This window comes from Ictidomys tridecemlineatus, chromosome 10 (assembly GCF_052094955.1).
Source record: "Ictidomys tridecemlineatus isolate mIctTri1 chromosome 10, mIctTri1.hap1, whole genome shotgun sequence".
Classification (NCBI taxonomy): Eukaryota; Metazoa; Chordata; class Mammalia; order Rodentia; family Sciuridae; genus Ictidomys; species Ictidomys tridecemlineatus.
The window spans coordinates 118,198,832-118,226,240 of NC_135486.1; the positions used below are offsets into that span (position 1 = coordinate 118,198,832).

The 27,409-nt window shown below is 59.8% G+C and overlaps 1 protein-coding gene and 1 long non-coding RNA gene across 9 annotated transcripts in view; one reads left to right on the forward strand and one right to left on the reverse strand.

The window, feature by feature from the left end:
- Window positions 1-6,257: 6,257 nt before the first annotated feature.
- On the reverse strand, window positions 6,258-10,035 carry LOC110598466 (uncharacterized). 4 transcript variants are annotated; one of them, XR_005730995.2, is made up of 5 exons: window positions 9,089-10,035; window positions 8,681-8,744; window positions 8,409-8,582; window positions 8,056-8,112; window positions 6,258-7,560 (listed from the first exon to the last, which is right to left on the reverse strand). It is a non-coding gene; the product is annotated as an uncharacterized LOC110598466 (long non-coding RNA). The 4 variants fall into 4 exon arrangements; XR_013426884.1 differs by having other exon boundaries at window positions 6,258-6,429; window positions 6,622-7,560; window positions 8,409-8,744; XR_005730991.2 differs by having other exon boundaries at window positions 8,409-8,744.
- A 235-nt stretch (window positions 10,036-10,270) lies between these two features.
- Eln (elastin) overlaps window positions 10,271-27,409 on the forward strand; it is a 29,532-nt gene continuing 12,393 nt past the window's right edge. For all 5 annotated transcript variants that reach the window (XM_078023908.1, XM_078023910.1, XM_078023911.1 and 2 more), the window contains exons 1-18: window positions 10,271-10,403; window positions 15,719-15,769; window positions 16,583-16,612; window positions 16,890-16,922; window positions 18,915-18,944; window positions 20,339-20,374; window positions 20,803-20,895; window positions 21,113-21,226; window positions 21,306-21,374; window positions 22,038-22,085; window positions 22,931-23,002; window positions 23,318-23,347; window positions 23,763-23,834; window positions 24,335-24,376; window positions 24,736-24,795; window positions 24,987-25,037; window positions 26,699-26,788; window positions 26,871-26,933. In XM_078023908.1, coding sequence (XP_077880034.1) covers window positions 10,316-10,403; window positions 15,719-15,769; window positions 16,583-16,612; window positions 16,890-16,922; window positions 18,915-18,944; window positions 20,339-20,374; window positions 20,803-20,895; window positions 21,113-21,226; window positions 21,306-21,374; window positions 22,038-22,085; window positions 22,931-23,002; window positions 23,318-23,347; window positions 23,763-23,834; window positions 24,335-24,376; window positions 24,736-24,795; window positions 24,987-25,037; window positions 26,699-26,788; window positions 26,871-26,933 — 1,072 coding nt within the window. In that variant the 5' untranslated portion in view covers window positions 10,271-10,315. The remainder of the gene's footprint in view (window positions 10,404-15,718; window positions 15,770-16,582; window positions 16,613-16,889; window positions 16,923-18,914; window positions 18,945-20,338; window positions 20,375-20,802; window positions 20,896-21,112; window positions 21,227-21,305; window positions 21,375-22,037; window positions 22,086-22,930; window positions 23,003-23,317; window positions 23,348-23,762; window positions 23,835-24,334; window positions 24,377-24,735; window positions 24,796-24,986; window positions 25,038-26,698; window positions 26,789-26,870; window positions 26,934-27,409) is intronic.

Here is a 27,409-nt window from a genome sequence, read left to right on the forward strand (position 1 = left end):
ATGCGTGCTTATAAAAGAGGCACTTGACCCTTCAGCGACATCCCTACGCCCCCAGCCCTTTTTATCTTCTGAGATAGGGTCTCACGAAGTTGCCAAGGCTGGCCTTCAACCTGCCATCCTCCTGCCTCAACCTCCAGTGTTGTTGAGATCACAGGCATGCACCACAGCACCTGGACAGAATACAGATTTTATTTTTATTATTATTTTATCAGTTGCCATTAAAAAGCTGGTTTGTTAAACTCATAGATCCCCCAAAGAAGTGGCCAGGCCATAGCGCAGGGGACCCTCAGGGCCAGTCCCAGGGTGGGTCTCAAGGCAGAGGGAGAAGGGAAAATGGAGGCAAGAGATTTGTTGAGGGAAAAAACTGGCGAGTGGCGGGAGCAGGGTGAGGACAGGCGAGCCAGAGTCTCTTCAGCAAGCGCTGGGGCTTCATTGTGCCCCTGGGTGTCTGGAACCTGGCCCTGGGGTGAGCGGGGCTGGTGCACAGTGACCTGCAGTGTTGGGGCCCAGGGAAGGAAGGGTCCGGTGCGGGCTCTGGGTGAGCTGTCGCGGCTGTCCCTAGGATGAGCGAGCCCTGGGAGGGGCCGTCCTTCCCGGATCGGCAAGTCCCCATGAGGCCAAAGCATCAAAAATACAGGACAAAAAGATGTGCTCGTGGAAGGGAAGGACGGCCCTCCCACGCGTGTCTGGCGATTAAATCCGTTACTGTCACAGAAACTCCTTGCGGCGCCTGACAGATGGCAGGAGCCAAGAGCAGAGGCCAGACCTGAAGCTACATCTCACCACCTCTGGGGAGCCCTTGGGGACGGACCCTACCTGGCTCTGTGGTGGCGACTGGCCCCCAGGGACCGTCAGGTGGTAGTTTTCTACACCTGTGAACTCTCAGCACGTGATCTGGGGACGCAGATTCTGGGCTGATGGCGGCCAAAGAAATGGACGAGAACAATCGTGACCCCTGGACACCCGGATCACCTTGTAATACCGTGTGAGACCAGAAAGGGCCCTTCAGTCTTTCTCCCCCGTGGGACATTCTGCAGAGTGTTCCAGAATGGGCACGCACCTCCTCAAACCCACCTCTCCAGCCCTGGGGCTCCTGCTCTTGGGATGGGGTGAGGGAAGGAGCCGGAGCATCCAGAGGGCTTCCATCCAGAATGTTCCGTGCACTTGGACTGGGAGGAAGGAGAAGGCCCCCTCCCAGGTCCTGAAAATCCCTGATTATCGGTGGAGCATGACTGGGCCTGGAGATAGGGTATTTTAGGAAGGCTTTAGGTTGAGATGAGGTCATTAAGGGTGGACCCAAGTCAATCATGACAGGTGTTCTCACAGGAAGAGATTAGGAGCTGGGTGTGGTGCATGCCTGGGATCCTAGTGACTGAGGATCCTGGGCTGAGGTAGGTGGATGGAAAGTTCGAGGCCAGCTTCAGCAACTTGGTGAGATCCTGTCTCAAAAATAAAAAAATAACAAAGGGTTGGGGATGTAGCTAAAGCAGCCCTGGGCTCAATCCCCAAAAGAAGAAGAAGCAGGGGAGGGAGGAGGAAGAGAGAGGAGGGGAGGGAGGAGGAGGGAGGAGGAGGGAGGAGGTGGGAGGAGGAGGGAGGAGGACAAACACACAGAAGACTGAGAGAGAGGGTTGCCATTCAGAAGCCAAGGATGGAAGTCTCAGAAGGAATCCACCCTGCCAACACCTTGATCTTGGATGTGCGGCCTCTGGAATTGAAAGAAAATGCACTTCTGCTGCTCAAGCCCCCTGGACGGTGGTACTCCATTATGACAGCCAGGAAACTGAGCACGAGCATCCTTGCTTCTTTCTGGGATTGGAAGACTGTCTGGAGACACAGGGAACCCTCACCTGGGGACTCCAGAGGTCACAGCGTTGGGCAGGGGACCTCACGTTGGACATGCAGCAGCATCACCTGTCGGGCTGGTTACAGCAGACTGTCAGTCCCACCCCCAAGTCTCCCAGACAGAAGGACGGACCTGGAAATCTATGTTTCTAGCAAGTTCAGTCCCTGGCAAAGCTGGTGCTGCTGGTCCAGAGTCCACATTTTGAAAACCAAAGATGCTGATGCTTGTTAAACTCTGAGAACCACTGTCCTGACAGCCAGGGTCCCCTGGGTGAGGGTCCCCCAGACACCTGAGCCCGGTGCTTCCCAAACTACCATGCACCAGTGATTCCTGGAATCTGCAAATGCTAAAGCCTCGTCTGCTCTAAAAACTCCCAGATTCAAATGCACAGCCAGGGCTCAGAACCTCCTCTGACCCAGTGCTCCCTTGTCCATAGGGAGCTCCTGGCCCAGAGAGGGAAGCCAGCCGCCCAGGGTCTCCCAGGGATGGGGCAGTCAGGAAGAGAATGCTGAGGACCTGGAGTGGCGGTTTCCAGGGTTTTTAAAGCATTGGAAATGTCTTCAACTTACATGAGACTCAGAGCCCGCAGATGTAAACCAAACAAAACCAGGGCAGCTTTGGTACCAGCTGGGCGAGACTGGAGCACTGCCCACTTAGTAGCCCTACCCTCAAGCCATGGGCCCCAAGAGACCCCCTGAAGCCATGATCTTCCCCCAAGATGACCTAGCGGGGTCCCCCAGTGAGTCTGGAGAGCTTTGGGGGGCCGGGAGAACAATGGCTACCCAGACTAAGGGGCCAAGACCCATCACCCAGCTCCCATGGGTGACCGGAGCCAAAAGCCATCGGGGAAAGTGTAGCCATCTGTGCATTTACTCAGCACCTGCCCAGGTGCCCACCGCGGCTGACCCTCCCCCAGCAGGTCCCCAGCCCTCAATGCAGATGGAGAGCAGGAGCTGTGTGTTTCCGACTTTCTGACAGCGCCGAGTGAGGAAACTGTTCTGCGAAATCTACTCTCCACGTGCCCACGTGTGAGCTCACACGAAAGGAGCCGGAAACCCTGCTGAATCGGATCATCTGCCTCACACCCACCTGTGCGGCTGCTCCCTGAGTCACGATGGGTTCCCTCCCTGTAAACCCATCATGAGTTGAAAATATCAGATCAAAAATGCGTTTATCTCCAGGTGTAGTGGTGCACGCGGGAGGCTGAGGCAGGAGGATCTTGAGATCAAACCCAGCCTCAGCCACTTGGCGAGTCCCTAAGCAACTCAGCAAGTCCCTGTCTCTAAATTTTAACTTTTAAAAAGGGCTGGGGATGTGGCTCAGTAACTAAGCACCCCTCCATTCAATCCCTAATATCAAAAATAATGATAACAATAAGTGCATTTATCACACGGAACCTACTGAGCCTCTAGCTTAGCAGCGCAGCACCCGGTCAGTTGTTCCCTGACCCAACCGACTGAGTCAAGGCATCGTAAATCAGCGCTGTCTGGATTCCTATTTTCTTCTATTCTAGTCCATCTGACCTTAAAATGCTACAGGAACATTCAGTGACCCACTAAATTGATTTCACGCCCCACCAATGGGTCACAACCTACAATTTGAAAAATGCTGGTAGAAATGAAAGGCCCTTTATCAGGAGCTGTGAAAGTGGACCAGGCCGGGTAGGAAGGGCCAGTGTCCTGGGAGAGTTGTTCCTGGCCGCCTTGCTCTCGGAAGCTCCCCAGCAGGCGGCTGTGTGGGTGGGCTGAAGGTCAAAGGCCAGCCACCAGGTCAGGGCTGCCTCCAGCCCTTCTGTTCCTGCATACACCACACGCCATGCCACCGGGAGAGCATATCCCTTTGGGAGGAGGGACCAGGATTCAACTCTGGCGTCAACTCTTCCGGGAAGCCTTCCGGATTGCCTCCACACCTCCAGGGTTCCTGCAAGAGCGCAGCTGCTGGGTCCTTTCTATCTGCCCACCTCCAAGTACCAGGCCCAGCAGAGCCGCTGCTCAGGAATGCAGAGGATAGACTCAAGAGGAGTGGATAACCCTGGCCCAGCGGGAGCCCCTGGCCCAGCCGTACCTGCCTCCCACCCTGCATCCTGGCAGCTGCCCTGGCCGCCCGTGGGACCCGCCTGGCGCCACCAGGATCATGCCAGCTGAGGTTCCGGGCATGGGTGGAGGGTTCTGCTCAGGACAGGGAGCGGCCGAACGTGGTGTGGAGATGGAGACGGGCGAAAACCTGGGAGGAAGAGAGCTCCCCGCCCCGCAGCATTAGGCTCTTGGAAAGGCTCCTGGGCACGGCAGAGGGCTGGGGGAGGCTGCGGGGAGATAAGGCCCCGGGAAAGGCGGAGAGCACGGCAGGCGAGGTGAGAGCCTGCCCACCACCCAGCGCCAGCTGGGCCCTGGGCGAGGCGGGCAACAGCCCAGCCCCAGGCCCTACTAAATGTCTGGCCCAGGGAAGAGGACCTTGCTGTCCAGGTGCTGAACAGACTCTGGCCAGGGCCATGCTCCCTCCTGGTGTGGTGCCCCAGGGGCCTCAGAGGCATGCAGGGAGCCCTTGGGTGGCCTCTGCCCATCCTGTGCTCAGCTATGCATTGAAGGACAGTGTGTTAAGCCCAGAATACCTGCACGTGTCCCCCCGAGTCCCTCCCCTCTCTCCCCTCTGAGCAGCATCTGGGTGGGAAGCCGAAAGCAGCGGGAAAGAGTCTCCCCTTGAACTGGGATGGCACATCCCCGAGGAGCAGAGGACCAGAGGGAGCGCTTCCTGGGGGTGGCCCAGCCTCAGCTGACGCAGCACAGTCCCCAGGAGCACGGGAGCTTGCAGGATCCAAGCAGATCTGGGAGGCCATGTCCTCCAGTCTCCAGACTGAGACGCCTGGGTCTGGGCGGAGGGTGCCAGGCGCAGGGAGACAGAGCCCGTAACTGGGATGGAATTCACTGCCTCCGCCTGCCCACGTGACAAGGGCTTAGAGCTGAAACCCAGGAGATCCCACGAGCTCTTTCTGGCCAGCCCGAGCTTGGAGACAGGACTCCTAATAACTCCTCGGTTTATAAACTGGGATAATAATATCCCTGATGGAAAAGGAAGATGTGCTTTGTAAACTCTCAAGTGTCAAACAAATGAGAGGCGTGTTCTGGACTCCTCCATCCAGGTCCCCTGGGGAGGGGGTGCACAGGCTGCCCAGCTCTCCGTGTTCCCTGCTAGGCGACGTGGGAACTGCCCCGGGCAGGACAGCCTGTCCAGGACACCCACCCCCTGCCCACACCCATCGAAGACCCAGACTGACAAAGGACTCAGACGCACAGACACCCAGGTCTGGGGAAAGCGTGGCATCACCCAGAGGGCTCTGAGGCTTGGGAACCAGAGCACAGGGCGGGGGGAGGGGACGGTATGTGCAGGGAAGGGGCTTCCTCCTTTGCCTACCCCTCCATCGGCTGCTTCAGTTGCCTGAGACGGTATCATAGACCCCATCCCATGATTGAGCACTTGCTGAATACCAGACTCTAAAGACATGAGCTTTTTGATCTTAAAGGTCCACGAAGACCTCTGTCCCCGTGGGAGGGCACTGGAGCTTCTGGGGCTGAGTTAATAATAATGGCATCACCCTTATCAGGTAATCCACCCAGGTTCACACTAACATTAGTCCCCATCGTGACCACACTGATGATACTGGCCGCCTTGGTGTCAACTCTTCCTGGAAGCCTTCCGGATTGCCTTCACACCTCCACACCTCCAGGCTGTTCTCCTGCCACCTGGGGGCAGGATGTGGAGTCCCAGCCCCCCTTTCCACAACTCCTGTCCCCGACCCCAAGCACAGCCTGTCCTTCCCTTGGGCCGACCCAGGAGTGGCCCTGCCCACAGGGCCCTCTGTCTGTTCCCGGTTACTGACCCTTGACTTCCAGAAAGGCCTGTCCCCCAGGACGGTCCCTTCCTTTCCTGGCCCACAGTCCATCCCAGGGGTCCCTGGCCACCTTTGGGCAGGGACATCTTCCTCTTTTCCCAGCTAAGATGTCAGCTCTGGGCCGAAGCTGCCTGGGAGCCCACGGTAGGTGGCCACCCTCTCTGCCTCAGCCCCCAGCAAGAGGGCAGGGCCTCTCCCGTGGGGCTACCTGTCATGGGGGCACCTCAGCCTTTCTCTACTGGCCCTCAAAGACACCCTCCTTCTCTGCCCCATTCCCTTGACCCCAAGCCCCCTTCCTGCCTCCGACCCTCAAGTAACAGGTCCGCTCTTCCCGCCTTGCCCGCCATAACGAAGTCAGCCTCATCCTCACCCATAACCTCAGTCTAATCCCACACTGTCCCCGGCAGGGGCCATGGCCACAGGAAGCTCCTGGACAATTGAAATGTGAGTAGTCCAAATAGACGCCGTGAAAATGTAAAATACACTCCAGTTTTAAGACTTGCTACAAAAAAAGAATGCAAAATATCTCGCCGATAATGTTTACATGGATTAGCGGTTGAAATAATATTTCAGATATTCTAGGTTAAACATAACATACTGCCAGGTGTGGTGGTGCACACCTGTAATCCCTGCTGCTTGGGAGGCTGAGGCAGGAGGATCACAAGTTCAAGGCCAACCTCAGCAACTCAGCAAGATCCTGTCTCAAAATAAAAAAAATAAAGAGGGCTGGGGACATGGTTCATCCCCAGGTACAGCATACCTGGGTTCAATCCCCAGGACCACACGTGCATGCACACACTCACAAACACACACACACACACAGTTTTACTTAGGTTTTCTTTTACGTAGCTACTAGAAAGTTTAGAATCAGAGGAGGGGAGATTCCAACCTCACTGTCTGCAGCTGAGTCTAATGGACAAGGCAAGGAGGGCCGGGAAGCTGTATCCTGAGGTCCTTCACCCTGTCTCGCTACTGAGTCTGTCCCGGAGGGGCTGCCCCAACCAGCCTTCATGTCCTTCCCAAACCTCAGTTTGGGCTCATATGAGAAATACTTTTTAGTGAACCATTGATCCTCTTTCCTCTGGGGCTGGCTGGAGGGACCTTGGCTCATGCGGAGGTATAAATGACTCTCAGCAGCATCTTCAGTGGCCCTGGGAGGAAGCACCACTGGGGTCCCAGGTCTGGCTGAGCCCTCCTCTGCCTAGGACAGCCCCACAGTCCATTGTCCTCTCTGTAGCTCAGGATCCCACTCAGCAGCGCGTCCTGTGTTTCACGGATGATGGGACCCTGTATTCACAAGGAAGAAAACAGAAGCCACACCCCAGGGATTCTGTCTACTCCAGCATCTGTCCCCATCTCCTAGAAGGTTCATCAGCACTTACAATCCAACATTCTTGGATGAGAGGGGAGACAGACATGCGTTACCCACCAACTGCCTTCCATGATGGCCAGGCCAGGGTGGGGATAAGAGCAAGCCCCCAAGCTCAGTCCAGGGGGACTTTGTTAAAGACCCTCAGAGAGGTCCAGAGGACAGGGATGCTGGGCACGGGAGTAGACCCGGAGGTGGTGGAAGCCCAGACCAGGGAACATCGCCAACACAGGTCCCCACCCAGACCTCCAGGATCAGCCTGGGGGCCAGAGAGCAGCTTCGGAGCCAGTCGGAGGAAGGAAGGAGACAGGGCGGGTGGAGCTGGGTCTTATGGGGTTGGAAGTCCTCACTCAGAGATCTGGAGTTTCTCTGAAGGGCTACTGAGGGTTTCTAAGCAGAGCAATGACATTCTCAGAGCTGGGCAGAGATCCAGAACTGTGTCCTTCTTAGATGGTACACCTGAAGGAGCAGGAATGGAGAGGTGGTGTTCAAGAGACTCACCTGCGAGCCCTCTGCCCACATGGGCCAGGCAGCCAGCAAGTGGTGAGGTTTGTCAAGGGTAAGGGCCGGGGCACCCTGCTGCTCTCTGCAGGTGGCTCTCAGGTGTGCCCTTATGTCATCTGTTCAGGTATTCAGGGAGGTGGCTGAGCAGCTGGGGACACTGGGCCTGGATGAACAAGCGGGGAGTGAGTGCCACCAACACCTGCGCCCCTTCCTTGCATCGGGTGTAGCACATATTGGGCTAACGTGCACCGGGTGATCATTTGATGGATTTGGCCCTGAACCCAGGCCCCTTTGGAGGTCGTACAGCAGCCTCCCAGATTACATTGAGAGGAGCGACTGCAGCAAACACAGGCTGCTAGGGACAGGGGTGGGGGAGATTCGAGCTGGGCGCAGGACACAGGACCGGGGCCCAGCAGCCTCACGTCTACCCCAGCAAGTGCCCCTGCACACCTCTCCTGGATCCTCACAGCAAATCTTCTCCCGCTGGCTCCAGCCTCTTTCCCAGTCCTGGAATTAATAAAGCCTCCGAGCCGACTGCGGTTTGTAAGTCTGAAAGCTGGTTCCTGCCCACGTCACTGCCCCAAGAGGAGTGGGGCCCAGTTCCCCACCAGAACCCCCTTCCTTCCCCCTTCCTGGGAAGAAGGCAGACACACAGATGCACCCCTGACCTCCCTCCCCTCCCAGCAGACGGCTCCCAGGCACAGCATCTCAGCCCCTACCCCCGGACCCCTGCCCCTACCAACAAGGGCTGACTTGGGGGGTTTTAGGCCCCCCAACCAACACACTTCCAAATAAACACACACCATGTAGAACTGTATGTTTAAAGATGATTCTCCTAGTGTGTCCGCACCTCCCAAAATTTCGGAGCTGCTTTGACCAGAGACCAGGGGGAGGCAAAGATTGCCTGGGATCCCAGGGTGGCCTGGCAGAGAGCCATCCTGATAGCTATGCTAAAACCAGGAACAGCTCTTGAAGACCTGGTGGCAGCAATGACAGTCCAAGTGGTACCAGAGGGTACAGAGTGCATTTGAAAGCTGCAGGCACAGGCAGAAGTAGATGACCATGTTCAATTTACCTTTGCCATCATCTTCCTGGGCAGGGACATTTGTCACCCTCTGAGAGGTGAGGAGACTCGAACCCTGTGGAGAAGTTAGCCCACTAGAAAGTGCCACAGCTGGAACTCAGTCCCAGGTCCACCTGAGTTCCAAACCTACGTTGGACCTCTTTCCTCCTGGCCACTCCCTGTCAGCCCTGCAGACTGCCACCGTGTTCCTGGCTGGACAAAGGGCATTAACTCATCCCTCTGTGCGGGGAAAGCCCCAAAGACATGGTCCAGACTGTCCCCTGACCGGCTGTGTCTTAGGGCACAGCTTCCTGTCCTATCCTGTGGTTCCGACATCTATTTCCCACTAGTGAGGGCTGGGGGTGGGGATATGACCCCTGATCCACCATACACACACCCCAAAACCCTCAGAGCCCCAACCTGCTCAGGCGGAGAGCATCAGGGTTCTGCTGCCCGCTGCCCCAGCTGCTCAGCGCAGGCGCCCCCTGCTGGCCACCGGAGGAATGGCGATCCTGGACATTCTCCCAGAAGCAGAGAGCCAGTCCTGAGTCTGGGGCTCTGGGGTCTTATCTGGACACCAGTGCTGCTCAGCCTTGGGAAAGGTGATGAGCAAGTGACAATGAGGAGACTGGGATGCCTGTCAGTATGCGTGGGGCTCCCACCTCCCTGTTCCCCATAGTGACCTTTGCCAGACACTATGACCTGTATGGAAATGTGGCCTCAACCGGTGCAGAATAGAACCTCGTATGTCAGGGTCCCCTGCAAGCCCCAGAGGTCTCGGGGGACAGTGTAAACGTGGCCTTCACTCCCAGGCCGTTCTCCTGACTGCAGTCTCCTGGCCTCTGCAGATATCCACCACAAACCTGTCCAACACCCTGTTGCAGCTTCAGGCAGGAGACTGAGTCCTTGGCCCATGCAGAAAGGAGCCTTATAGCATTCCAGGGTCTCCATGCTGTCCCCTGTGTGCTCCAGACAACACCAGCCTTGCCGGTCTTTCTACCCAGGGGCCCTCGACCTCTGCAGACATTGCGCCCTTGTCCTGCCCAACCTCCCCATCCCAGCTTTGGGCAGGGTGGATCTCTAGCCAGGCTTGGGGTGCTGGGGTGTCTGGAGGGCCAGGGTGGGGGCTGAGGCTCGAGACAGCTGGCCTGTGTCCCCACACTGGGCCCCGGGCCCAGCCGTAGGGGCGGGGGCCTGGCCACTCAGGACTTGGCGAGGGCCGGCCGTTTTGGCCGGGCTGCGGGGGCCCTCCCTCCTGCTTCCTCTCCTGAGGGCCGTCCTGGCAGAGGCCCCCTCGCACTTTCTGGCGGGAACGGGGCCAGCAGCGAGAGCAGCCACAGAGGGAAAGCGGGAAAGGGATGGGGAAAGTGTGTGTGTGTGTGTGTGTGTGTGTGTGTGTGTGTATGTGTGTGCGCGCGCGCGGGCGTGAACGCGAGTGTGTGTGCAGGAGAAGGCTCTGGGTCCAGGCGGCCCCGCCGGAGGCTGCAGCGGGGCTTTCGTAATTGCCCCCTCCCGGCCCCCGCCGGCCTCCCCCGCCCGCCGCCGCCCGCCTCCGCCCGCCTCCTTCCCGCGCAGCCGACCAGGCAGCAATTACGCTTTGGGGATAAAACGAGGCGCGGAGAGCAGGCCGGGGCATTCCTCCCCGAGATGGCGATGGCGGGTCTGACGGCGGCGGCCCCGAGGCCCGGAGTCCTGCTGCTCCTGCTGGCCCTCCTCCACCCCGCGCAGCCCGGAGGTAAGGGCCCTGCCGGTTCCCACGCTGCTGCCCGCGCCCCAGGCGGCGGACGGACAGGGGGCCTGAGGGTGGACCGGCCGGCGGAGCCTCCACCCCCTGGCCTCCCAACCCCAGCCCACCGGCCTGGAAGCGCCGGCCCGAGCGCAATGGGATCCTGTCAAACGACCCGCAGCTCAGGACGGTCCCACCTCGTGCCAGGCTCTGCTGCCCCGAGAGGGCTGCGGGGCCCCTGCGCCACCCGGTGCGCTCTGCCGGTTGGTGCGCACCTGCGGACCAGCCCGTGTGCTGCGTGCAGCCCGCGGGGCAGGGGACCTGGATTGGAGATCACAGTGAGCTTGTGACCTCGGCAGGTTCCTCCTCCGATGGGAAATCCCCCGAGGAAGGTCCAGGTCAGGTTGGTTACCGGACTGCAGATTGGAGAGCTGCTGCTGTGGTCTGTCCCCAGGGAAGGGACTCTGGAGAGTGTGTTTCACATGTGCTCATGTATGAACAAGTGTGTCGCATGCTACATTGCACAGGTGTCCCTGTGTGCCCGTGCTCAAGCTTGTCGCTGAAGCAGGGGGACTTTCTGGGGAGGTTTGAACATCCACTCCCAGGCTCACAGCTGGACAGGTGTTTGTGTACAGGGCAGGGGGCTCCAGGAGCTGCCACCCCACAGACAACTACACATGAAAGATCTGGCATGCAGATGTGTCCCCAGGTGTGGATTGTCACTGTGCATGTGACCGTGAGTGTCTGTGTGCACAACTCTGTTTGTGTGAGAGACGGGGAGTCCGAGAAAGGAAAGGCAAGCTGGGGAAGGTGACCACCTTCCGACAGAGGGACAAGCCAGTGTCACAGGCTGGAGTGGACCCCAGTCTGTTGCTGGCCTATCTGGTGTGTGTCCAGACCCAGATGCTGCTGGATTTGTGGGACTGTCCACAGGGGCCAGCTGGGAGCCCAGAGGTGCCTTGGGCTACAGGAAGAGAGAGGTGCAAGATCACTGGCCATCTGCTGCGGTGGCCTAGGTGGGGTCTGTTTCCATGGGAACCTCCTTGCCATGAGAGCCAGACTCTGACTGGGCAACAGGTGGGGCCCAGGGTGCCTCAGGGCTGTTTCCATGAGATTGACCTACAGGGCCAGATGCCGGGACAGGAGCTTCTTGTGCAGGGTCCAGTCCTGGATGAGGCCAAGGGATGTGGGCACCAGTGGTGGTGGGGAGCAGAGAGCTAGCCCCTGAGAGCAGCATCTCTGGGCTGTCTGGGTCCCCTCCCCCAGGTGTGGCCCCCAAACACCCCTTCCTTCCCAGCCAATACCACCACCTATGAGTGGCAGTGAACCCCCCAGCTGGGAGAGACAGGAATCATTATCTCCACTTCACATCTGGGAAACTGAGGCTCGGTCAGTCTCAGGCAGCCCCTGGGGGTCAGCACCAGCCAGCTCTCCACCCTGGGTCAAAGGAAGAGGGAGTTGGGATAAGCTACAGGCAATATTGGGGAGGGGGACAGAGACCTGGAGTGAGTCCTTTAAGGGCAAAGTAACCCTGTTCCTCTAGCCCTGGTGACATCATTAATCCCTCAGAGGGTATCATTTTTTACAAAGATAAATCTCCATTCTATCCCAAACTTCTGGACTGGCTGTGTTCAAATAAGGGGCTTTGTGAATGGATAAGCTCTTCTGGGGTTTGGGTGCAGAGTCAGGAGACGTCAGGAACAGATACCGCAGTCACGCACTCCCAGCACCCACCTGGATACCCTGGGGGAGCCCAACCTCTCTGCAAGAGGAGGGTGTCACGTGTGCAAGTTCCCTAGTGGGGTCACAACAGCATTTCCTGGGAAGAATAATCCCCCTAGAAATACCCTCAGGCTTCCTCCCCATCCCCCCCACCCCCCACCCCTCGATTTCTGAGCCAAAGGTGGTTTGGATCGGGGCTTTCAACCCTGGCTGGGTCCAAGAGCTCCCCAGGGGAACCTTGAACAATTCCTATGCCAGGTCCCACCCAAGGATTCCTCCTCCATTTGGTCTGGAGAGGAACCTGGATGGGGGGACATTCTTTTAAGCTCCCCAGGTATCTCTGATGAGCCGCCAGAGCCAAGAAGCTCTGGCTTAGGGATGGATCCAGCTCTGTGTGTCTGCTGGGGCCTCGGCAGGAACACAAATATGCCCCCACGTGGGAGGGGACAGAGTCACCCACCGAGGACAGATTGTTTTTGAAAAACCATTGGCAACCTTTTCCTGCAAACAACAAAGCCTCGTGAGGTTTTATCTGCTCCCCAGCCGCCCCCCCCACCCTGGACTTGGCTTGGCAGAGCCCCCTGCCAAGGCCCACGGCCGCGGCTCCCTCCCAAACAGGCTTTTCCCAGATCTTTGAACCTGGAGCCCAGGCTCCGGGCAGAAGGCCCTGCATGTGACTGGGGTCAGCTACAGGTCCCAGGCCAGCCCTTCGTCTCTCTGGCTCTCGGTTTCTCTGGCTGCAAAATGGGAAGAGACATCCCGTCTGACGTCCCCGCCTCCTAGAGCCAGTGGGAGCTACAGCCATGTCACCCCTGCCAAAAATGCCTTCAATCAGAGGACTGTGGGAATGTCCAGATGTAAAACGATATATTCTCGTATTCAGGCTGATGGATCCTTGCGGTTCCTTTCTAGGATTAATTTCTCAGGTTGAATTCTCCCCCCAGGGGAGCAGAGGTATAAATGGCTGTGCGCTGAGAGAGGACACAGACAGGACTCTGGGAATGGGTGGCCCAGGAGCCCCAAGAAACCCAGGAGGGCTTCCCAGTGGAAGAGATGTTTAAGCCAGACCTTGAACGAAAGGCCCAACTTTCTTTCGAGGGGCTGTGAGTCGGGGGGCGATGGGCCTCCTCCATCCAGGGGGATCTGGCTGTGGAGCAGGAGAGACAGGGGTCCATTCAGCCTCAGCAGGAGGAAGACCCCTTCAGGTAGAGCCCAGGGGAGGGAAGTGTCAGGGGAGGTTTGCAGAAGTTCCAGCCCAGGCCAGAGGCTCTTCTGATCCCTGAGAGCCGGGATCAGGATTCTTAGCTGCAAGACAAGTTCCGCCCTGGGCTGCTTCAGTAGGACAAGCCAAACCCACATAAAACAAGACGAGTGTGTTCCAGGCCGCCAGGCCAGCTGAGCGGCGGGCGAGAGGAGCCGCAGGCCCAGGAAGGCAGGAGGGAGAACAGGCCTGGGAGCCAGGGCCGGGCCTGGAGGGAGGCGCGGGCATTCTTGGCAGGAAGCGCGCTTCTGTCGAGGAGGTGGGAATGCGGGTGACAAGCTGGGCTCTGCCAAGGAGCCTGCCACTTCTCCAGGGCCCTTTCTCCACTCGGGTCCCCTTTTCCTCTCACCTGCCCCACGTTGGAAGAGAGACAGGGCAGAAACGGCTGCCCCAGGGTGGTCAGGGTTTGGGTGTGGGATTTGGCCAGCCCTGTCCCGGATCTGAAATGTGGGCGTGGAGAGTAGGGAAAAGGGAAGCAGCGTCCTACTCCGGAAAGGGCCTGGCCACAAGTCCAGCACCAGGAGAGAAGTGGGGTTCAGCCAGGCCTGGCAGCTGCACAAGTCTGAGATGGGGAGACCCCAGGGCAGATACGATGGGGTGAAACAGGTCAGACCCAGATCCATAAGCGTCCTCTCTGCCTCCCCTGCACCTGCTTCACCCATCGTTCACTGAGCACCTACTATCCACCCAACCCGAGCAGCAGAGTGGGAAGAAATGGAGATTAGAGGTCACCGATAGTTTCTTTGTTTTTGTTTTGTTTTGATTTGATTTTTGAACAATGACTCTGGGCCAGGTACCGACAAGACACAGCCTCTTACTTGAACCCTTGCAACCGTGCAAGGCAGTGAGGATCAGCCCCACTTTGAAAAAAGGAAACTGAGGCTCAGAGAGGTTAAGTGACTTACCTGAGGTCACACAGATGGTAAGAAGCAGCAAAGTTAAGATTAGAAGCCGGGGGCTAGGGGGGATCTGTCTTGACCCCCCTTCGGCCCCTTCCCACCCACCTCACTGTCCCCTGCTGTCTTCTCTGAAGCCTGAAGGCAGAGAAGAGGGGACAGAGGGCCACGAGGGAGGAGGGGAGAAAGTGCAGGAAGAGAGGCTGAGGCAGAGAGAGATGCATTGGGAGCTGGAGGCCAGAGCCAGAGAAGGCACCAAAGCCCCAAGGCAAGCCCTGTGTGGACTTGGCAGCTGATGACAGGGCCGCCTGCTCGTTCCCAGCAGGCCCAGCCCCCTGGGGCCACTCCTCCAATCCCCCAGGCTCTGGCCAGATTGCTCACACACTCCAGGACTGGACCACAGTTCCCGGGGGGGGGGCCGCAGACCCCAGTGCTGGCTTTGGCATGGGGTGGCCAAGACAGCCAGCGTCCCCAGCCCTGCTGAGCTCTAGCTGAGGCTGACCAGGCTCAGGGGCCAGCTGGGACATGTCACCCGGCCCCGGAGCCAGACATCTGGCCGCGGTGCCTCTCAGATGCACTGCAAATCTGCACTGCCCCTGAGCCAGCCTGTGCCCCCCGAGACACCCCAGCCCCCTGGGACAGGACGGGGCTGGAGCCTTGGCAAGGTGACTGGTCGAGGTTGGGAGCGTTCTGTGGCGGAGCCAGGGCCTGGTTTGAGACCCGGCCGGTTGCCATGACAACGGCTCAGGCCTAGGTCCAGGGCCAGCATGCCAGTATCCTCCAGTGACAGCTTCACTGGTCCATGGGGACTGTCCTCGTGACCTTGGCCGGGGAATTAGCTGTGCCTTAAGAAACTATTCACTTTGCTCATTCATGATGTCTCCCTCCCGGACCCGGCGCCTCCCTAAACAGCCCTGTGTCAGATGGCCAGGACTCCACCCCAATACTGTGGCCCAGTGGTTCGGGACGCTGACCTCACGCCATCCTATCAGGGTGGGAATGGCCGCGATCTTGCTGGCAGCCGCTGCAGCCGCCGGCTCTGCCCTCCCACAGCTCTGGCTCTGACCCGGGCTGCTCAGTGCAGGAGGGAACTGTCTGCCCAGCACCCAGTCCCAGCCCCACGCAGAGCCCGCTGCCCCTAAGGAGATCAGGTAGCACCACATCACATATTCTCAGAGGCGGGGTCTGGGTGGAGCCCAGGCTCCATCTTGTTTCAGCTGCGTGACCCCAGACACATCCCTTAACCTCTCTGAGCCCAACTTCACATCTGTTAAATCCCTGAGAGTGATCCCCACCCTTCCAGCCTCCCGGGGCTACTTTGAGAATTTGAAAATGTAAACAGAACCTGCTTTGTCAACAAAACCATTACCATTCTCCATGTTTATCCATGTCACCAAAATTTTATGAGTTCTGACTGATGAAAGACTCTACCTCCTTCCTTCCAGGGGTCCCAGGGGCTGTTCCCGGTGGAGTTCCTGGAGGAGTCTATTATCCAGGTAGGACACTCAGCAGCCACGCACCCAGGCGGGCAGAGAGGATGGAGATGCTCAGAAGAGATGGCATGTTTTGTCACTGCAAGGACATTAGCATGCCTACCCCTGGGGACCCACCAGTCAGCCCCGTGGGAGTGCAGCTAACACGGCCCTGATGGACAGCTGCAAAGAGCATAAATATTCTGAAGGATAAAACCTGGATCTTGGGGAGGAGGGCACGGGCACACATTCCTACCTTAGGTTTCACCATCTCCTAACCATGAACCCCGCTCTTGGCCACCCATTCGAGGCAAATAATTGTAAAGAACAGAGAAACCGCAGCTCACAGGAGCAGTCTTTGCAGAAATCTGCACAGCAAACCACCTATCTGATTGGCAGGTGTGATTAACTCTACCACTCAGGCCCCAGGGCGACGTGTAGTGTGGGTCCCCCGGCCAGTCTGGTGCCGATGAGGACTGTGAGTCCCCGAGAGAGAATGGGCAGGATGTTGGGACAATGGTACTAGGGAAGGGGGACTTTTTTTTTCCTCTATTAATCTAGGGGAAAACATAATGTTTTTAAGTCAATTAAAAAAAAAAAGTTGAAAGGAGCCTTTTCAATACTGGAAAGGGAGGTGGGCGTTCAGAACCAGAGGAAGCCTGGCAGGACCCCAGGGCACACACTGGCCCCAGGATATTGACCCAGGGAGGAGAAACGGAGGGTCACAGAGGTTGACGTGCCCAAGGTCGCGCAGCCAGGCAGAGGTCGGCGGGAGGAGGGATGGAGAGCGGCGTCTCTGGAGGATGCTGATGGTTTTTCCTCTGTCTCTCCTCACAGGGGCTGGTCTCGGAGGCCTGGGAGGAGGAGGTGAGACCACAGATCAGTGGGTGGGGGGGTCCTGTGGCGACACTCACCCTTGGGGCCCAGATCCCCAGAAGGTCCAGGTATCAAAGTCCCAGACTGAGTGTCCCGTGGGAAGACACCTGTCAGAACCGAGCCCCCAGACCGCTCCAGCCCTTCCCCGAGCTCTTCCCTGGGCCCCGATCGACCCTCAGACCTCCATCCTGGCTCTCCCTGGGGTGGGGCTAACTAGTAAGATGCTGGCCGGGGGGGCCCCCTTCACCCCCATCTCCTCTCTCTGCAGCTCTGGGGCCCGGAGGCAAACCACCCAAGCCAGGTAAGAAAAGAGTAGAGGCTCAGAGTCCTCAGGAAAGGCTGAGAGGCCAAGGAGGGCTGACTCACGGCATTGGGGGGCGGGAAGGGGAGGGGAGGGCAGCAGCAGGGTCCTCCTTGGGTAACAGGTGCCCAGCTCTATCCTGTAAGTGCCCACGCATCCAGCTCTCCAAGACAGCCCTCTGCTCAGGGCCTCAGAAGCAGCCCCAGCGCTGGAGGCCGAATTAGAGATTGAGGTCCCAGTGGCCACCAAGCCTGTAACACAGCGCTGCAGGAGCAGGCGCAGACGAGGGCCCCAGACTCCACCTGCTCGGCCTTCAGACCCTTGATCCCAACCTAACCCCTGTCTAATCCCAGGTCAAGACCCCCATAGGCCTGAGCTGGATGCTGGTCTGAGCCCTTATCCTGACTCCTGACCAAGCCCTGAGCCCAACCCCAGGCTGAACCCTGACCCTCACCCCAGACGCTAAAGTGGACCTCCCTTCCGGTCCCAGGCCCCGTCCAGCTGGGTCCAAACTGGGGAGCTTTCCAGTAGGAAGGCGGGGTAGGTCTGTCCAGGCCTCACCCCCGGGGGCTTGGATCTGCCCCCAAGGGCCACCCTCAGCTCTGGGGAATTCACCCCAAGGGGGCGTCTCTTGGGGACTCTGGGGGATGAGGAGCAGGTGGAGGCCACAGTGTCTCCACCCAGATTTATGGCCCCTGGTGTGAGATGCTGCACATGTGGCCTTGGCGTCCCCACCCTGCGGCATACGGCCCTGGCTCTGAAGCCCCAGGCTCCAGGACACAGCTTGGCTGCCCAACAGCTCTTACGAAACCCTGGCGGCCCCTGATCCAAGCAGAGATGGATCCACAGGCTCCCCTTCCTAAAAGCCCATCTGCGTTGTGAAACCCCGGGGCGGGGGCCAGCGGGAGAAGCAGAGGGGTGTGTGGGCAAGAGGGACCCTGGGGTCTGAGGGGTCTGCCAGGCCAGAGACCAGGCCCACTGCTTCCCCCTGCTTGAACCCCATCCTGTCTTCCTGGAGGGTGAGGGCTCTTAGCAGGGTCTTGGGAGGCGGAGAGAATACAGGGATGGCCAGACGAGCCGTGGTGTGGAGAGAGGACCGTGCACAGCATACAAGGCCCAGGTGTGGAGGTCACACCTGCAAAGATAGAGGGTGCATTCACTGATTGACCCCATAGACAGTGCAGGAACCAGGCCAGGTTGTCATTAAGTAATGGAGGGAAGACTGAGGTACCTGCGTGCAGTCTCCCGATGGATCTTAGCTCAAGTGAAGCTTCTACGGTTGAAAGACTTAGGTTAGACTTCCAAAAGAACTTCCAACTCAGGCCAAACGAAGAGACCAAAAGGAAAGTCAGGATATCTCCTTTGGAAGCCAAGAGCACTGTCTGGAGGAGGAGGGCTGGATTCCATGACCTCCCTAAGGTCACCTTTCAGCCTCAGGATTTAGGGCTACAAAGGCTTTGGCAGAGCCACTGTGGCTACCCGAACGAAGCTCCCTACATCCGGGCTGGGGGGACGTCCGGGCCTGCCCAGGCAGGGTCACAGGCAGCGCATGTCATGCTTGGGAACAATTAATCCCTTGGTGATAGAGGGTGGGTGGCCTGGCAGCTGCTCCTACATGTGGGCCCCGCAGGCTGTCCCCACCCTGGTTCAGGCTCAGCGGGGGACCAGGCAGCTGGGAGCCTGCACTGCCCACACCCGAGCTCTAGCTGGAGGACAGCTGCCCACCCAGAGGGGGGGGGGCAAGGACAGGACCGGCTGGGGGCACCCCTGGGCGCGCTGGTTCCCAGGAGGCAGGGAGCGTTAGGGCCACCTGCAGATGGGGAAGCTGAGGCTCAGAGAGGGAGGGGAGGTGACTCGCTCCTCCACACAGAGCCGCAGGGGCAGGAGGATCTGAATCAGAACTTTCTGACTCCAGAAATAAAAGTCGTTGGGCTGGGGGCTGGGAGGGTGGGCTCTGGGCCGTGCTCAGCCCCTCCCCTTTCTCCTCTCCAGGTGCAGGACTCCTGGGGGCATTTGGAGCAGGTGAGTCCAGGGAAGGGAACACACAGGGGTGGAGCTGGCCCCAGGGGGAGAGCATTCTGGGGGGCTGTGGGAGAAGGACAGATGATGCACAGGGGCTGTCTGTCCCCAGGCCTGACCCACCCCTGCCCCAGCCCCTCCTTAATTCCACTCTGGTCCCATCTCTTCCTTCCAGCCCCTGTGGACAGGAAAGATCTGAGCATGTCCCCTGCCCCTGGGAGCTCAGGAAACAGACCTGGCTTGGGGGCAGCCACTGCCCAAAGCCAGGAGGTTCACCAGGCAGCCCAGGCCCTGTCTGTCCACCTCCAGGGGCAGTTACAGACCCATCTTACAGAGGGACTGCCTGAGCTTCCCAAGGCCCAGGCCACGCAATTAAGAAGTGAGTGGGGCCAGGCACAGTGGTGCCCACCTGTAATCCCAGCGGCTCAGGAGGCTGAAGCAGGAGGATCGAAAGTTTGAGTCCAGCCTCAGCAACTTAGTGAGGCCATAAGCAACCTAGTGAGACCCTGTCTCAAAATAAAAAATAAAAAGGGCTGGGTTTGTGGCTTGGTGGTTAAGCATCCCAGGTTCAATCTTCAGTGCCAGGAAGAGAGAGAGAGAGAGAGAGAGAGAGAGAGAGAGAGAGAGAGAGAGAGAAAGGAAGGAGTGGGCAGGGCTGGTTAGAAGAGAGACCACACCCAGGGGAAGCCACTAGTCTCCCCCAGGGCTCAGCAGGCCCCTTGCTGGAGGTCCCTGGAGAGTGTTCCCCCGGGGCCTGGACCCTGGCAGCCAGGACTGGTGCTCTCAGGAGAGATTCTCATAATTGGAAACAAACCTGTGTTAGCTGTAAACTCCAGCCCGATTGCCCATTGTCCCAGCCAAGGCCGAGGAATGTCCCCTGGGAGGGGCAATGGGGCCCAGATGTGGGGAGGAGAGTGCCAGGGACCCATCTGGCTCTAGCCATGAGGCTCCTGGACTGCGGGGCAGGCTGGACGGAAGGACAGATGATGGGGACAGACCCAGGTGAAATCAGAGGCACCTGCGAAGGAGAGGGCAGGCCCAGGTGGGGCCCCTGGCTTGGCTGAGGCCTAGCCTGCAGCCCGGGCCCAGCTCTGGCCCTGCAGGAAGCCCTGCTGCCTCTGGTTGGCTGTTAGGGGCACAGCCCTTCCCAGGTCGCCGGGGGCTTCGGCACAGTCCTGTCTACACAGCATAGCGCACGGTCACTCAGGGTTGGCTACCCTTTTAGCATAATCACGCAACATACCAAAGGCCTAAGGAGCAGCTTAGAGACCAGAGTTGTGACCTGCTCGTCACAGTGCTGCCAGGGTCCTGCCCCCGCTCTGGGAGATCTTCTCCCCTTGGGCCAGGGCTGCTGCCCACACACCACCCTCCTCTCATCTGCTGTCTTTCTCCTGCAGGTCCTGGAGGGCTTGCGGGAGCTGGCCCCGGGGCAGGTGAGTGTGGACACCACACAAGATGCCCGACAGGGACTGGTGACTCAGCCTAGTGGGGACTGAGGCTAAGATCACTTGCTTCGAGCAGTCATGTGGGGCAGGAGGGGGTCCCAGCTGGGTGAGGGGACTATCACAAGGTAGTGATGAGGACCAGATGGAGGCTGCCCAGGGCATCAGCTCCCCAGGGCACTTGGGAAGGCATGGGGGGGGTGCTTGGCCCAAAAGATCCTGCCCAGTGGAGCCGGGGGCCCCCCTGGCCTCCAACACAGGGTCCAGTCCTCCTGAGCGGCCGTGGCTTCCTGGCTGAGGTCTTGTAGGGAGTAGAGGGGCCTCAGTTGAGCTTCCTGAGTGGGCAGGGCCGGCGGGCTGGGGCTGGGCAGTTTCCAGGGTGCCGTGCCCAGGACCTCACCCTGTCCTCTCCTCCGCAGGGCTGGGAGCCTTCCCTGCAGGTGCCTTCCCGGGGGGCGTGGTGCCAGGTGGAGCTGCTGGTGCTGCTGCAGCCTATAAGGCTGCCAAGGCTGGTGAGTGGGACCCTCCAGGACGCGCCATCAACCCCTGGCTTCCCTGGGCTCCACTTTACCTTCTCTTGCCCAGGGGCCTGCAAGGCGGATGGGCAGGATCCTCATCTCCAACCTGTGGAGGCTCGGGAGGCAGCCAGGGGGGTTAGTGGCAGGGCCGGAGCTCCAGGGCCTCTGCCTTCTGCCGTCCCTCGAGTGACCCCTCCACCTGGCCCTGCAGGTGCTGGGCTCGGAGGCGTCGGCGGAGTTGGCGGGGTTGGTGGCGTTGGAGGAGTCGGTGGCGTTGGCGGAGTCGGTGGTATTGGCGGAGTCGGTGGCTTAGGAGTGTCCACAGGTGAGGTGGCTGACCTGAGTTCCCTGGGCGAAGCCAGAGGGCCGTGGAACCAATCCTCACGTGCCTCCTGCCGTGCCAGGTGCCGTGGTCCCTCAGGTCGGACCTGGAGTCGGCGTCGGAGCTGGAGGGAAGCCAGGGAAAGTGCCCGGTGAGTGTGGAGTCCCCGGGGCTGGAGGGCAGAGGTCAGGGAGGGACAGAGCCCCTTCCCCATTGTGCTCGGGGAGAAGTGGCAGGGCTTGGCCGCAGCAGGGCAGGGAAGATGGCCAGGTCAACAGCATGGGACCTGCTTCTGTGGAACGGGGCAGAGGGCCCTCCTGGCCCTTCTAGGAACTTGAAGCAGAAAAATGCTTCAGAGACAAGCTTATGGCAGGCTCTTGGGGGACCATGTGGACACTGAAGCTCAGCATCGAGAGTCAGAGTGGGAGGGGCTGTGGCTGGTCCCCGCAGAGCCAGGGTGACATCCTCTGACTCTTCATCTGGTACTCATTCCACCTCACCAAGCCCTGTAGGAAGTGACTTGAGGTTCAACAAAAGGCTGCCTGTCCACTCAGCAGGGAGGGGACATCTGGAAGCTGTTAGCCAGAGGTGGGCTGGCTCCAGGAGACAGACAGAAATCCATGCACGGGAGGGTCAGCAGATGACTTCCGAGAGTCGTAGGAGGAGGGACGCTGATACCCGATGCCTGTCCCTGGCTCCCGCAGTGGGCACAGGGCTGCGCGTTGGGATCCCTGGAGCTGCCTGGGGGGGGATTGGTGGAGTCCCTGGACTCTGAGCTGCTGCTCATGGTACCTCCTTCTCTTCCTGCCTCCAGGTGTGGGGCTCCCAGGTGTATACCCAGGTGGCGTGCTCCCCGGCACAGGTGAGGACCAGAAAGCAAAGGGAAACTTGTAGAAAGAAAGCATTCCCCATCAGCCTCCCCCAAACCCCACCCCCACAGGCAGAGGCCGGCAGAGGCCTTGGGTCCTGGTCAGTGGCTGTTTTCTTAAGTGTCAGAGCTCTGGCTAGTGAACAGAGGTCCCTGGCACTAAGCATCAGCCTCCCTGGCCCCACCCAAGCCCTGACCCCAGGCCCCAACCCCCCTCACAGCCCAGGCAGGCCCCCAGGGGTAGACAGAGACCCCAGTGTAGCCAGCTGTGTCCTCAAAGTCGTGAGTCACCAGGGGGCCTGCCCAGCAGGTCTGCCCTGCAGGAGACCCTGAAAAGCCATCCCCACCCCCTTTCCCTGCCAGGGCCTGCCACCCCACCCAACATGTGACCTCCTGAAATCCCCCAAAAGCCCAGATCCAGGCGATTCTGTGGGATTTGCTGACAGAGTGGACCCCACCCCCTCGGGGTCAGGTCAGGCAGCCCAGCCCCAGGGCAGGAGGGAGAGGAAGGAGACCCTGGCACTCAGTCCCAGGCCACCGCCAGGAGGCTGCTCTGCGCACACACAGCCACTTTGCCCCGACTCTGGCGCTCCGTGCTTCTCCCCCGAGGGTGGGCAAGGTGGATTTGTGATGAAGTCCACTCAGGCCTGAGGCCACGTGACTGCAAAATAGGGTGAAAGCCGGGACCTTCCGACCTTGGGCCGGGAAGGGGAGGAAAGTGCCCAGCAACAGGTCCCCGTGAGCCATGCCCATCACAGACAGATCCACCCAGAGACCCGAGGCAGGAGAGGGGCCAAGGCGGGCCTTCTGCCATAGCCATAGTCCTCTTTGCCCCGCAGGAGCTCGGTTCCCTGGAGTAGGGGTGCTCCCTGGGGTGCCCACCGGAACAGGAGTCAAGGCCAAGGCCCCAGGTATGCAGCCGGCTGGGCTGGGCCCCTGGGGGAGGCTCTGCACCCACTTGCAGGCTCCTGGGGACTGAACGGTGGGCCATGGGGGGATCCGGGGCCTACTCAGGGTCCTCTGGAGGGCATTCTTGTGCCCAGCCCTGGACCTGCAGTCCAGGACGGGCAGCCCGCTGCTCAGAAATCCCAGACCGTGCGCAAGGACGGGACGAGCTTCGAGGTCTGGGTACAACTGGCCCCTGCCGGAGTCTGCCAGGCCAACGTTGTCCCCGGGCCCTGTGCCCATGGTGCCAGGGCTGCCGTGACAGGATTTTGTCATTGCAGGTGGAGGTGGAGCTTTTGCCGGAATCCCAGGTGAGACAGGGCTGACCGTCTCAGGCCAGGGGGAGGACAGGCAGGTGGCCAGCTGGGCAGGGGCTCTGGCCCTGGGAGGAGCTGGGTACCCAGCATCCATCCAGACCTGGGAGTCCCCTCATGGCTCCCACTCGGGCCCTGAGCTGACTTCAGCACGAAGGGACACCGATCCCAGGCCTGTTCCCTCCCCCAACCCATCTGCACAGAGCCCCAAACTGCCAAATCCAGCCCCCTTCAAGGAGGGCAAAACTATCAGCTCCAGCAGGGGTCCAAGACCCCCGGGGAGTCCTGCAGTTCCCCAGAAAGTGGCCTGTTGAACTGCTGCTGTCTGAGCAGAAAGCGGCATCCATAGAAGGCGTACAAGGGGCTGCTGGCCCAGAGAGCTGGGCCCTGATTTTGCTTTCGGTTTCCACAGGGGTCGGGCCCTTTGGGGGCCAGCAGCCTGGGGTCCCACTGGGGTACCCCATCAAGGCACCCAAGCTCCCAGGTGAGTCAAGGGGGCTTCAGGAGGAAGGACTTGCTGAGACTCAGCCTAGGGGGACACAGATGTCCTGGGGTGGGACGGTGGGGACTGGTATTGAAGTCACTTCTGGTCACCAGTCAAAGAAAACCTGGGGAAACCCAGCCACAGACGCTAGGCACACGTCCCTGTGCATGAGTGCGCACGTACACAGAGACCCAAAGCTCTGAGGGAGAGCCACTGTGTGGACGGTATTGGACACCATGGGAAAGAACCCTCCGCCATCAAGTCACCCGCAGGGCCACCCCCCACCTCAGCTATCAGCCCAGGGGATTCTTCCCGTAGAGAGGGACCCAAGGACGATGCTCAGAACTCGGGGCCAGGTGGGCCCTGGACTTGCAGGGGGAGGAATGTCCCGTCAGACCCAGGGGGAGGGGGTCCTTCCTCCTCCACATAGGGCTCTTGGGGGGAGGGTAGTCTGTCCACCCAGGGGGGCAGCCCTGGAGCCCACCCTGCTCTCTCCTCAGGTGGCTATGGACTGCCCTACGCCAACGGGAAAGCGCCCTTCAGTGAGTCCGCCCTTGTGGGCCTTAGGGGCCCAGAGAGGGTGCCTCCACCCCAGCCCTGGGCAGCAGGATGGACTATTGGAACGGGGGTCTCCAAAGGACACTGCATGAAACGTGGCCTTGGCCTGGTCCTCGCTCCGGGCCTCTCCCTCTCGTGAGGCCTCCAAGAGCCTGTCCTCTTCTCTGTCCTCTTCTGTGCAGTGGGAATCCCAGGGCCACGTGCCCATTTGTATTTGTTCTCACTCCTGCTGGGGGTGACACAGGGACACTCAGGGCAGCAGGGCCCGGCAGGGAAGGGCAGGGGCGGCAGAGGTGGCCAAATCTGCTTGGGTAAAGGTGACGCCAGCCCTCTCCTCTGACAGGCTACGGACCCGGAGGAGTGGCTGGTGCCGCGGGCAAGGCCGGCTACCCAACGGGGACAGGTGAGGCAGCCTGGTCACTCCCAGGCAAAGGGGCCCTGGTCACTGTGACTGGCAAGTGTCTCTCCAGCCCTGCAAGCTCTGCCTGCCGCAGAGCCCCTCCTCACCCCTGTGTCAGGGGGCGGGTCATCCTGCGGCTGGAAGCAGGTGGGCACCGTTCTCAGAATCTCCCCTCTGACCCTGTCCTCCCCCAGGAGTGGGCCCCCAGGCAGCCGCAGCGGCAGCAGCTAAGGCAGCGAAGTATGGTAAGTACCTCTGGGGTCCTCAGCCACCCCCAACCCACCTACAGCACCCCCTTACAGTTGAGAACCGCCTCACATCTGGTCCAGTGGCCCCCAGGCCCGCATTGATCTATCCCTCCCTCGACTCATCCCTCTCCTGTCCATCCATCCCTCCTTCCATCCATCCCTCCCACACCTCCCCTCCCCACCCATCCCTCCACATCCCTCCCTCATTCCTCCCTCTCTCCATCTCTGTATCCCTTCCTCCATCTATTCCTCTGTCCCTTCACCCATCTATCCATCCTCCCATCCATCCATCCATCTATCCATCCATTCCTCCCTCCCCACCCAGCCCTCAACCTCCCTCCCTCATCCCTCATCCCTTCCTCTCTCCATTTCTACTTCCCTTCCCCCATCTATCTCTCTGTCCCTCCATCCATCCATCCCTCCATCCCTCCATCCATCCCTCCATCCATCCCTCTCTCCATCCCTCCATCCATCCATCCATCCATCCATCCATCTATCCATCCATCCTTCTATCCATCCATCCATCTCTCCTACTCCTGTCCCTCCCCACCCAGCCCTCCACCTTCCCCCCTCCCTTCCTACATCCACCTCTATGTCCCTTCCCCCATCTGTCCCTCTGTCCCTCCACCCATCCATCTCAGAGGTGGGGGCAGCGGGTGGCAGCTTAATGGAGGAGGTTGGCCTTCTCGTGGGAGCTGAATGGAGAAGAGGGACACATTGTTCCTACCTGGGGCACATCGGGGAGGCTTCCCAGAGAAAGTGATGTTTGACTCCAGCCTTACACTTTATGAGGAGCCTGCCTCGAGGTTGAAAGAGGCAGGAGGAGCATGAGCAGGGCTGGGGGGTGCCTCGGTGGTCAGAAAGACCGTTTGAGGTGGGACCTACATAAGCATTTTTAAAACCTAATGGTTTCACATCCATTTAATGCATACCATAAAACCTTAACGCGTTCCTCAAGCCCGGATCTCTTGGATGGCGTTGCCGCAGTATGGCGCGGACATCCCATTCCCATGCCATGGGCAGGGTGGGCAATTGCCCCCTGCCAAAGAAACCCTCAGTTCAGGGTCAGACCACAAGGGCTGAAGTCCCCTCTTCTGTCCCCAGCCCCAGGGAGCCCCTCCTGTTTCTAGGGTGGGTCAGAAGATGTCTCCCACCAGCCTGGGGGACAAGAATGTAGGGAGGGGGACCTGCCCTTGGGGGCCCCCCACAGGCCCCCCTCAGGCCCCAGAGGCCAGCAGGGGCTGGTGGGGACGACTGGAATGCGGGAGCGGAGAGCGGGCAGGAAGGGGCTGCCAGGGCCGGGCGGCCAGGCACTTGGATGACGAACTTGGCTGGGTCTTCGGAACACAGGGAAAGGAAGCCTCGAACATTCCTTTGGGGGCCCCTCTGGCCCAGGGAGCAGCGGCTTGTGGTTTCTCAGTATGTGGCAGTGATTAGGGCTGGATCTGTCCGGAAACGTCCAACTCCCTTAATGAGCGTGTGGAAAGGGACCCACTGGGCTTCAGGAGCGGAGGCAGGGCCCCCGCAGCATATCCCAAGGCGCCAGGGCCGAGTCCCCGGTGGAATGGTGCTGGTTCCAATGCCAGCCTCCTGGAGACCTTCCTGCGCGGCCCCAGGGGGACCCTGAGGAGCCACATGCACTGTCCCTGTCCCACCAGGTGCTGGAGGAGCTGGCGTCATCCCTGGTGTCGGAGGTGGTGGTATTCCTGGCGGGGCTGGTGCGATTCCTGGGATTGGAGGCATTGCAGGTACTGTCAGGTCCAGCAGGGCTGCAGGTGGCCTTGAGCGACCACAGGCAAAGGACCTCACCCTCTGTGGCTGTCCTTCCAGGGGCCGGGACTCCTGCGGCTGCTGCTGCTGCTGCAAAAGCAGCTGCCAAGGCTGCAAAGTACGGTGAGTGACCCCGGATGGCAGGTCCAGGGCACAGGGCCTGCCCCGGTCTCCTTGTGGGCTCTGGGTAGCTGGAGGGGTTTGCCTGTGTCCACCTGGGGAGCCTCCTTCTCCCCTCCCACTCCTTGAACTTGCCCATTCTGGTCACTGCCCCTGGGATGCCATCTCCTTGTTCTCTGTGAATTGAACGCATAAGGGGCCCTGGGGAGCACTGGCTCCTCCCCACCCATCCCCACACTGCCCCCATGCCCCAGGGCTGTTCAATGGCCGAGGTGCCCACGGGTGGTAGTTCTGATCTTGCTCTAGAAATCAATCATGCTCTTCCCAGCCACAGACCCAATCCTGCTAGTCCTTCAGGCTCTCAGAGTTCTTCCCGACCTCTGAAGAGCTGGATCCACGCAGAGCAGATGCCAACCCACCTGAGCAATTCTGCACTCAGACCCTTACCCTTTAATTCCCCTAGACCCCTGCTCTTGGGG